Source organism: Liolophura sinensis, chromosome 11 (genome assembly GCF_032854445.1).
Source record: "Liolophura sinensis isolate JHLJ2023 chromosome 11, CUHK_Ljap_v2, whole genome shotgun sequence".
In the NCBI taxonomy this organism is placed as follows: Eukaryota; Metazoa; Mollusca; class Polyplacophora; order Chitonida; family Chitonidae; genus Liolophura; species Liolophura sinensis.
Window position 1 is genome coordinate 4242873 of NC_088305.1, and position 12053 is coordinate 4254925.

At 39.4% G+C, this 12053-nt stretch overlaps 1 protein-coding gene across 1 annotated transcript in view; it reads right to left on the bottom strand.

Annotated features, from left to right (window-relative positions):
• LOC135477770 (peroxidasin homolog pxn-1-like) overlaps positions 1-5533 on the bottom strand; it is a 45229-nt gene extending 39696 nt beyond the window's left edge. The window contains 1 exon segment of the mRNA XM_064757973.1: positions 5402-5533. Within this exon segment, the coding sequence (XP_064614043.1) occupies positions 5402-5533 (132 nt within the window).
• Between the last annotated feature and the right edge of the window lie 6520 nt (positions 5534-12053).

Below are 12053 nucleotides of genomic sequence, written 5' to 3' on the forward strand. Positions count from 1 at the left end.
AAATGCGGTGTTGTCATCACATTTAACATACAATCACAGTAAAACAAATGTAAATACAAAGTGGTATTTTATGGCCTGGCACTGTTTTCCGTGCCGGTATTACCTCCTGCCGCGTCTCCTTTGCTTTACAAAGGCGTGTTGGTACTGACACCAAAATGTAGCAAACTGTCTGTAACACTGACATGTTATGTTTATGAAGTCGGTTTGACTATGTCCGCACCACATCCCTATCTACGTAAAATTAAATGCAGCCCAAAGGGTTTGGTTCTTGATCCATCGTCACAAAGAGTGAGTGAGTGCTTGGGGTTTAATGTCGTGCTCAACAATTTTTCAGTCATATGACGACGAAGGAATCATTAGGGTGCATGTACGTGTAATGTGCCTCCTTGTTGCAGGACGGATTTCCACCGCTCTTTTATTTAGTGCTGCTTCACTGAGACGACCGAAGGCAAGTAAGCAGCCCCGCCAGAACCATTATACTGATACGGGTCAACCAGTCGTTGCACTATCCCCTTCATGCTGAACGCCAAGCGAGTCTTAGGTGTGACTCGATCATGGATTGACCCTGGATCTACCGGTCCCGAACTGTGCTATCCGGGCCGGTTGACAAAGAGTATATATATATATATATATATATATATATATATATATATATATATATATATATATATGTGTGTGTGTGTGTGTGTGTTAAAATACACGTAAATAGAATAAGTGCAGTCACCCCGAGGCTGGAGTTGTATAAACCAAGACATTATTACATCGTCTGTTCTTGCACTTTGAGTGTGTAAACTAGGCGAGAAGTGCACTAAATTCGCTTGGTTATATAACCTGAAGGAAATAAAAAAATAAGTCGTACTTAACTGTTTTTCAGTCATATGACGATAAAGGAGACCTTCGAGTGCATGTAATGTGCCTTCTTGTTGCAGGACGGATTTCCGCCGGTCTTTTTATTTAATGCTGCTTCACTGAGATGACTTACCGAAGACAAGTAAGCCGCCAGCCCGAGCAATTTTACTGATACGGGTCAACTAGTCGTTGCACCGTTAATGATAAACGCCAAACCTGGAAGTTTTCAGGTCTTAGGTGTGACCCGACACAGGATTGACCCAGGATCTACCGCCTTAGAAATGGACGCTCTACAAACTGAGCTATCGCGGATAGTCCTCACTGCTTTAAGAGCAACGCGTTCTGTTATGACAGACTGTAATGATCCGTCATCTCTGTCAGGCAACGTAATATGCTCAACTCCACCTGGAAATCAACTATAATTGAGGCCAAAGCCGGAATTGAACTCATATCCATTGTGTCCTAAGGCTATTAGCCAATCAGTCACGACTCGCGACTAGCTTTTTAAAGGATCGCTTTCTTATATAACCGTTGTAGTTTTTAATTATCTTTTCACTGCAATATAAGATCAGGTGTTTACATTTTTTATCTAATTATAAAAAACAGATGTTTACCCACACGCGTATATTTCCCCGTTAAACACGTGATAAACATATTTTTGCCTTGTGCTTAATGTTTAATTGTAACATACTAAAAGATGTTTATCCAACATTAGACCGCTTTATAATGTTGATCATATACAGCGGAAATTTTAAATCACTCCATTTAAGCAGTAAATCCGTTCAATTCACTGAACATGCATTACATTTATAAAATGCATGTAACTGTATATTAAATACTGCATGTATTTGTAAAATAAATCCATGTATTTATCAAACAAACTCGTGTGTTTAAAAGCTAAACACATAATAAGCATGATAAACGCTAGCAGTTATAACAGTGTAAACGCTATCAAAAGTGCCTTATCAAAAGTGGTGACATTTCAAATGCACCTTACGAGATTATGCAACACAGACAGAAAAAGACTGCAGTGATTTTTTAGACGTCGTCAGTCATTAAACTTGATCACATGTTGTTTTTGTGCAGTATAAGAAATGACAAACGTTCGTTCATCCGTATCGGATGTAGGCCCCCCTATGTAGCATTCACCCCGTACTCATAAAACTGAAGCATCCTGTTGTAAAGTTTAACGAAGCAGTTCGTAATTAAGCTTTCATCTGTTATGTGAAAAGCTTACATGACGTGTGCAGAAGATAAAGTTTTAAATATAAAAACGTGAGTCAATATGATTAAGCTGTTCAAAAAATGATCAAAGCGGCTTGCATGCCACGTAGTTTAAAACACTTTGAGTGCGTTTTTAAATGTGATCAGAAGCTGAGAAAATAGGCCTGACGACCACTTTATATATAGTGTTATAACAACTTTATATATAGTGTTATAATAAACAGTTTGCGTCATTAATTTCACTAAACAATTTTTTTCACCCGCGTTGCTATTCACGCCAACAAAAACTCACACGCACACACACAAAGGACGGATTCGTCAAGCGCACGAAAATATCCCATGTATGCTTGCCCTGGGGTTCTCATGCAGAGTGATTTCAATATCGACCCTTCACACGAAGTTGTCGTTAACTCGTATGCGTGTGTGTGTGTACATTGTCGCTTGATATTGTGCCAGATTAAAAAAACATGAAGCCCCTGATAATGCATGAATTGCTACACACAGATATATATATATACTATATAATATATATATATATATATATATATATTCAACTCTGACACTTTCCCTGTTCCTGAAGCCTGGGTGCATGGAACAATACCCTCGTGTGGACGGTTTGGATTAATTACAATTTAGTAGACGTCACTGGTCTAGAAATACGCAAAATGCTTTGTTGGCATCACATTTAAGACACTCTTTTCATATTGCCCGAGACAATCTGTGTAAACTGGAACGTAGTGCTTAGAACGTAAATACCTTACATTTTGACGCTTTCACAGTTTGTGATGGTTCTCTGTGACGTCACCCAAGGCAAAGAAGTCTTCGTCTCGAAAACAAACTTGTGTAGTTTAATTTGATGGATTATAAAACGTATCTTAAATGCACTTACTCGCTGTGAGTTCAAGCCCAGGTCATGCTGGCTTCCTCTCCGGCCGTACGTGGAAAGGTCCGCAAAAGACCTGCAGATGGTCGTTGGATTTCCCCCGGACTCAGCTTGGTTTCCATCGCATCATAATGCTGACCGCCGTCGTATAAGTGAAACATTCTTGGGTACGGCGTAAAACACCTATCAAATCAAATTAAACTGTAGTTACATGTCACTGACATAAAGCGATTGTGGAAGTGGGTATGAGTGGTTGTACAGAGGTGAATACAGACGACAAGCTAAATATAATACAAGACAACATGGAGTTTAAATCTAGAGCAGCTACGAGAGTGTGGTAACTGGCAAATGGGTACAGGTAAACGATGAAATACGGCCTCAATTTACCTCCGTTAGGTTTTTATTCCAAGTCTTCATGTAAATGTCCCCATGCTCCATGGCTCAAGCAAAATTAGGTTAAAAAAATAGTGATGTTAACTGCAATTTATTAGACGCCATTGGCTATTTTACTGATTTATACATGACGGCATAAGATTACGCTTCACCACCTACACACAAGATTTCAGTAACAAGATTTCCTGGTGTGTTTTTTTTCTTTTCTTTTTAAAGACACTCTGTGTAGGCAATTTATTGGGTAATGTACATGTTGCCCTTTCAATGATCTGGCACAATGTGGGGCTGTAACACAGACGAGACGAGACAAATTATTTAGATGGCGTAGAACTTTTAATGGAAGATGGCGGACAAACAGTCTCAATACAACGTATACAATGATATCACATCATAATTCCGGACAGAGTATTTCCCCCTGAATTAGAATGTCATTGAGAGTTGCCTCCCCTGAATCGCTACAATCACTAGCGGGTTTATGTACACCCGTTCGAACATTGACTGAATTAAGTCACTTTGTTACACACGTAACTACACTGAGCTCTTAGGGCTACTTGTGTCATGAATACAAATGCATCGAAGCTATGAACTCTGCCATACTAGTGTAGCATTATATGTCAGACTAATTCTAACAAGGATTTAACGCTTTTGGGCTTGTAACAACAACAACACCTTGATAAACAGTAAGCGAACATGTACTTTTAGAGTTATGAACTATTCTTCCCAAAATATCTTCAAAGCTAACCGCATTATGTCAGTTTTTATAGATCAGCTTGGAACTACAACACAACAAGAACTAAATGGCGTGTTACCGAGGAGCAGATGGCTTCTTAATCTTACCTGTAACACAGACGAGATGAGACAAATTATTCAGATGGCATAGAACTTTTAACGGAAGATGGCGGACAACCAGTGTCATCCTCCCGATCAACCAATCAGAACGATCGTTTCACTTAGCGTCAACGCACATGTTGGGGATTCCTCTCCTGTGTAACACTTAAGAGTTATGTCCCTTAGAACAACATTGCTAGTTACCTACGATCGCTACATACACATTTCTTCTTTTTAAACTGGGATAAGGCCAAATTTGTCTGCAGGCTATAAAGCATTGGCGTACAATTAAGCAATGATGGATGGATTGAAGAAATAAAGAGCAGGGTTAATGCGGTAAAGTCACTTTACCTACCATGTGAAGGATATGAGAAAGGGTTGGTTTAATTTATATGGTATTAACTTAGCTTAACTTGCATTAATGTCAACATTCATTAACAGCAGCTGGAGATCAGACAAGGTTGTAATTTAACACTCTAGATTGTTAATCATAGCCAAAACATTTTGGCTTAACTTGCGTTAATGTCAACATTCATTAACAGCAGCTGGAGATCAGACAAGGTTGTAATTTAACACTCTAGATTGTTAATCATAGCCAAAACATTTTTCTTTTACTATATTTACTTTTTCATATCTGACAAAGCATGTGAATGAACGCCTACCTTTGTTTTTACAGTGCCAACCCTATATGTTCACCCCAGTTGAAATTTATGTGCCGCTTATTGGATGAATCTTTGTCCTGTAATATTAGTCTTCCTCCATTGCTTCTTGCATCAGTCTACACTACATTTTGATGCAGGGCGGGCAGGGAAATTAAAAGGAAAACTTCTTAAGTATAGCAGAAAGCTGGACATTGAAAAAAATTCTTGAGTATACCTTAAATATCCTTTTTTATTGCATTTCTTGCAAAGAATGATTTTCAACAAACATCTACCGGTATTAAATATGCTTCACATAAACTCCTTTGTTAACGTCACCATATGTATTACTTTATCTGACCAAACATCACAAGAGACAAGGTTACAAAAGTAAACTCGAACTAAAAAGTTGTATGCAAACCTACGAGTGTTAAGAAATGGGTAACCTGCACATTGTTTACAGTTGAAAGAGGTTTTATACTCACAGACACACTTGCAGCACGCACAAAACTCATAAACACAATATGCAGCACGCAGAAAACTCACAAACACAATGTGCAGAACGCACAAAACTCAATATGTTTACTCTCTTTCTCTGCCTTGCAACCTTCTCTTTCTCTACAGTTTTGAAGTACTGAAAGTCCATTTCTGGAAGTTCAGTTTCAGAGGTAATGCCCTTAATCAGCTCCCTCGTGTTCTCTTCTTTTCCTGGTGTCATTGCGCGAACAGCAAAGAGTTGTCAGTGTGCTTCTCGGTTCTCTCGTCCCGCATGGGCAACTTCCTGCCAGTAGTCAAGGACTGTATTTGGGCCCCCCAATGGATGATGTCAAAAGCACCACCGAATATTTCCCTTTATATATGTCTAAAAATGTAACATAAAATATTATTCATTATCATTTTATATTTACTTTTTTGTGTGTTTGAAAACTATTAATAATAAAAACAAAAATAAAGCCATTTTTTTATATAATATGTAACAAGAAGCTGAATTGAAGTGAAACTTAAAGGAGAAGAAAACGTTAAAAAATGACACTATAGGCTGAAAAGAGCACATTTGTTTCTATCTGGTGTTGCCTGCTGCATAGTTTGCGATTTTTGCTCATCATACACGTAAAGCCTGAAAACGGCATAGCTGTAAATCGCTGAGTCCATCGCGTCCTAATTGTCCTCCTAACACAGAAGACTTTAGGACTAGTTCTTAGGCAAAATGGAGTCGCCCACAACGGCTTTTGGCGCTGACTTTATTTATAATTTATCACCATGATCGAGTCACACCTAAGACTCGCTTGGCGTTCAGCATGAAGGGGATAGTGCAACGACTGGTTGACCCGTATCAGTATAATGGTTCTGGCGGGGCTGCTTACTTGCCTTCGGTCGTCTCAGTGAAGCAGCACTAATTTATCAAAAATTTTAGAATTTTTTGGCATGTACCTGTGAGGAAATGCATACTCTTTTCATTGGTATTTGTTTGATATTTACATTTTCTTCTCCTTTAATATGAACATTTGTATCGACGGTGCTGTACTTTACCATATTCAAAACGGCTGACTACCTTGCTAATTCCTGTTGACAGCATTCTTTTAGACTGTTAAATGCTACTTATGTTTTTCTGTGGAATATTTTCCCTGATGGACTTCCACCTGCGGTGTCAGAGGGCAAACAACCAAAGCAATGTGGTTCCCACTTGACATGAGTTTCTGTAGGTCCATCACAAGAGGGATAGGGCTATAGACGTCCGACATTCCAAATCCTGTAGCAGCAACAACAACAACGTTTTCATCGCCCAGAAAGAGCATTAACGTCTTTATATGCTCGTATTTTTATGGGAAGTTTATCCTCTTCAGCAAGCTCCAAACTCATTTTCTAGCCACAGTCTAATTTTACACTTCACTTCACCGCTCTCTCTCGCAAGTGATCGAAACCGCGGCAAACTGGCAGCCGACATAGTGGAAGTAGTGTCAAAAAAGTATTTAGTTTGTGAATTTGTGTTGTTATTACGGATAGTAGTTGGTTCGGTGAGGAACAGAAGAGATTTGTTGATGGTGATCATTCGATTGACATCGACGCTAGGGAAGATTTAATACGCGTATGAAAATGCAATAATAATTCCTTTCCGTCGATCTGACACACTAGAAGCAGTTTCACTCCCAACACCTGGCGTTGCCGCAACTAATCGGAAATCCTGTTCACCTGTTCAGATATCATACGCGTTTTTATAAATTTTGCAGTTTATTAGAGTTTCATTTTCATTTTTATGTGATAAAAAAGATCAGAACATGGAGAACATAAAAAGGTGAAATGGCCAAATTTTATCTCGGACTTTCTAATTGCATTGAAACAACAATCATATAAATATAATTCGCATGCAAGCTGTCAGGCTAAATGGACAATTCAGGTCAATAATCGCAAGACTGTTGACAACTTTTTTTTTACCATAACCTCCCCCCTCCCCCTCCCAACAGCTTTACAATGTATGGGATGAGGTAGGACAGTTACAGACATAAGAGGGAGAGGGGGAACTGGTTATTATTTGTGTCGCTTTATTTGTGTCAATCGGATGACGACCAAACCACAACAGCTCTTACCAGAGATTTGTCAGCTATGTCTGGCTCGATGTCAACCACAGGGTCGTCGGTCTGAGATGGCTAGGACTGTCCTAGTAATATATTTCTAGCCCCTTGGGGATATACTCATATCATGTGGGTCAATACCCCCTGGTAGAACACACCTAAGACAATTTGAGCACATTTTGGCACATATGTGTTGAAGCCGAACACGACCAGTACATCAAGTACAAGGCTATTATTACGCAATAGAACCCTACATACAGACCAGGAGCAGATTCCACAAAGACATTTCTGACATAAGCCAAAATGTGGAGTACGAAAAAATGGATCGTAAAGAATTTTTGAATTTTGACGTAAGAAGGTAACGGCTTTGTGGAATCGGCCCCAGGGCCTAGTTGTCTGCTAAATTGGCCTTCAGTAGGTACCGAAGCCTAACTGGAAGCTAACGGATATTTATTTTTTTATTTGATTGGTGTTTTACGCCGTACTCAGGAATATTTCACTTATACGACGGCGGCCACCATTATGGTGGGTGGAAACCAGGCAGAGCCCGGGGGCAAACGCACGGCCACGGTTGCTGACAGACCTTCTCATGTACCGAGGTGATAAGCAGGATCGTTTTGGAAGCGATTAATGACAGAGACAGCGGTCTGGTTTGCAAAGTCTGAAACGGCCGTAGAGAGAGTTCTAAACTCTGAAAGATCGACACGGAGAGTTCCAAACACTGAAAAGGTAGAGGGGAATGTTACAAGGCCTGCAACAGTATAGGAACGAGTTTTAAACTGTTCGTTGCTACAGTCTTTTACTTTGCACAATGGCATAGATAACATCTTGGGCCACACAACTGACGAACCCTTAGGACATGCATACATGCCCTTAGGTTTGAGTATATCAACACATACGGCAAAATGACAGACAAGATCCGACGATCTGACAAAGCAATGTTTGTGCTAACAGTATTATCGGTATTAAAATGACACCTGTACCTATCCGAATGTTTTTGCTGTTGCCACCTCCGGACACAGTCAATTCATTGTTTATCCAGTGCCATAGGTAGTTGCAAGGCGACTTTTAAGACACAACTGTCCATAGCGCTTTGCCGATCTTACTACAGTCCCGTGCTTGTGGCCGGTGTGGTCTACAGGAACATCCATTGATTCATGTGCACCATGCATATGCACTATTGATTAAGTAATTTATTAGATCTGGACACTCTTTATTTATGTGACATTTTAATTCTGTAAAAGCCTTATTGTCAAACGCATTAAAGGTTATAACACCAACGTCTAATGTTACATTTCTGTGATGTTGGCAGAAGACTTCCTTTCGCCGACAAGACTGACATGCCAGACGATTAATACATCTGTGCGGAGAACAATTGAGTACAGCGTTAAACCCCAAACACTCACTCTTTCACTCAGAGAACAACTGTTGATACCATAAAATCTAACCTGGTATCTCATTTGAAAATCTTAAGAACCCGTATTGGAATGGAACAGTATAATATTTCTGAGCTAAAACATGAAGCTCTGTTGGGGTGGAGGTCGCAATCTTGGAAGATCTTCCTGATGAAGCTGTCTCTTCCGTCAATATTGTGATTTCCTCTGTTAATTTCGAGTGCCAGTTTCTAACTGGTAAGTTACGATTAAAACGGAAACAAAATGAATGGAAATACTCGGGAGCCCACGGATTGGTCAGATTTTCACAACAGGTGGCTCAACCAATGGAGGCTCAAGATCATTCCAGCACTTCAGATGTATTATACCTATTAGTTCATTTCCGGTTGCCTTCACTCACCTCTTGGAGATGAAGTAAGTCGAATTTTTATATGTCCAGATCATTCCAATATATACAAATAATTCCGAAGAGAAGACCCGAAATTATTTCAAATATGCGGATATTTATAATGACGATTAAACGAATCTATGTTTATGCCACTTACGTTGACTTAGCACGAAGTATATGCTCAACACAGGAAAATTTAATTGAATTAAACATGTGTAATTCTGTTGTTTGTCAGTATGTGGTAGAGAAAGGTATTAGAAAGCGGTTAAACAAAATGGAATACATGACACAATCTATACAAACAATAATTTGCCTTAATAGTCATTAACTTTTTTACACCTTACAATTATGATACATTAACTTTAAAAAATGATTTCTAGGCCTGTCAGGCAATATCTAGGACATACGGGTTATGGGTTCAATACCGATCTCAGGCAGGGTAATTGTGGATTCCTCTCACTGACCGTAGAGTTTTGGAAACCTTAAGCAGTTGACCACGTCGTTTGTTCCGTCTAACGTTTGGTGAAGACAACGTATCTTCCACGAATATGGTTTATATGTTTGTGCGTCACGTGAGAATGAATGAATGAATGAATGAATGAATGGATTATGATTCTAGCGCCATTTTGGTAATATTTGAACCATATCGTGGTGAAAACGTGTTTTAACTAGGAAACAGTGAATGGTTTTCAATATCACAAAGAGAACATTCAAAGTTAAATAAAACGGACGGAAAAGTTTAAAATCAACGAATAAACCTCAGTTATGTTTCGAAATCACAATTTTTTATAACATTGTAATCACAAGAATAAACGAGAATGACCGATACGGCACCTCTTTAAAACCAGGTGGTCCCAATAGACTTGTGCATCCCATTCACCTTGCCAATGGCGACGAATGTACTTTACATCTGCTAACTATCTTGCTTTGAATGGCTAAAATTCATGAGCGGATTTTTAAATTTATTATTTTCTGTTGTCTAAAGGCACGACAGTCATGCTGCAAAGATTCATATATCAAGGCCAGGAGTACAGTCTATTCTTGAGTACGGCGTAAAACGGCAATCAAATAAATAAATAAATATATAAGAAGTGTGGTCCTTGACTCGACCGAAAAGACTGAAATTGAAGATAGAAGAAAATGAGGAGTGGTTAGCTACTCCAAGACAAACACAAACGCACCTCTGTCTCTATCTGTCGACCCATCACTATTCTCTATTGCGAGAGCGAGTCACTATACAGAGTAACTGCAAAGAAGCATATGTCAAGGCCAGGAGAATAGCCTATTCTTGAGTATGGCGTAAAACGCCAATCAAATCAGTAAGGAGTATAGCCTCTGACGAAAAAGCTGAAGCTGATGATAGAAGAAAATGAGAAGTGACCAGTTGGCAAGCCAGAGAAGGAGGATAGTCGTGAAAAGACATATAGATAAAGATTAATAGAACTGTATGCTATCACACAGCTTTAGATATATTTTTTGTCCATGATAATAATAGTATATGTACTAATAATTTGTGCTGTTAACGTTGCTTGGATCCACGCTGTTATATGCAGCGTTTTCGTGCCATTCCATCCAAGGGAAGCTGTTTCCATCAATCTAGAATCTGTAGAAAATAATCTGAGCGGCCAGTTCATGCCACAGGTCGCATCATTCTAGACTTTTAGTTTTCATCCTACTAGGCAGAGTGATTTCTCCAAAATGTCTTTTTTTTGTTAAAAGGTTTTTAGTAAAATGTGAAATGGAAACGAAATCAGGTGACCCGTTAAAAAGCTCAAAGTAATAAAAGATATGTCTTGTGTTCAACACTGTTACTGCTGGTTCCACAGTCTTTATCACAACTGGAGAAATTGAAGCCTGAAATTAGCGAATAATAACAATAGTCCTGACAATTTAAATACCTATAATAAAAGACGACGACTGTGTGATAATTGTCAAATAGTCATACGCAAAATGTTTTTTTTTTTTTTTTTCTATTCGTGTAAATGATTTCTAAATATTAACTTAGACCTCCTAGCACTATGGTTTTGGAGTGAGTGAGTGTTTTGGGTTTAGCGTCGTACTTAACAATTTTTCAGTCATATGACGACGAAGGAATCCTTAGCGTGCATGTAATGTGCTTCCTTGTTGCAGGACGGATTTCCACCGCTTTTTTACCTAGTGCTGCTTCACTGAGACGCCTTACCAAAGTCTTAGGTGTGACTCGACCCAGGATTGACCCTGGATCTACCGCCCCCGAAGTTATCGGGGCCTACGCACCATGGTTTCAGCAGGATTAGGTAAAAACGCAACGATTATGATTGACGTCACTAACCAATATGTACTCACAGTGTTGTGTGGTCTTCACATTTAACACAAAGATTACACGAAAACAACAAGGCCTTGAAGAACGTCGTTATATGATTGAAGAACGTCGGTGTATGATTGAAGAACGTCGTTATATGATTAAAGGACGTCGGTACATGATTGAAGAACGTCGGTATATTTATAGGTTAATGGATTGTATGGTCCTGTATGGACGAGTCCTGGGCGCCCAGGACGAGTAATGTGCTTCTCGTCCTGGGCGCCGGAAAGGGACTCGCAAGCTCGTCCCTTTCCTGGGCGCCCAGGACTCGTCCATACAGGACCATACAATCCATTAACCTATTTATTATACACCCACTTTACCTACGTCAAAAACGTAAGTAAATAAACTCGAACGCTAAACAAGTTGGGTAAAACCGTGCTAATTATTTCATATCGCGTAACAATAGCGCATAGCGGGTTGCGGGTGAATATGGAATACTGAATACAGCACTTTCACTGGCTGACGGAAAACTGGGTCAGGCGCACGTGGCCAAAGCGGTATTTTACAAAAAGAGGTGTAAAGAAAAGGAATGCAGAAGTTTC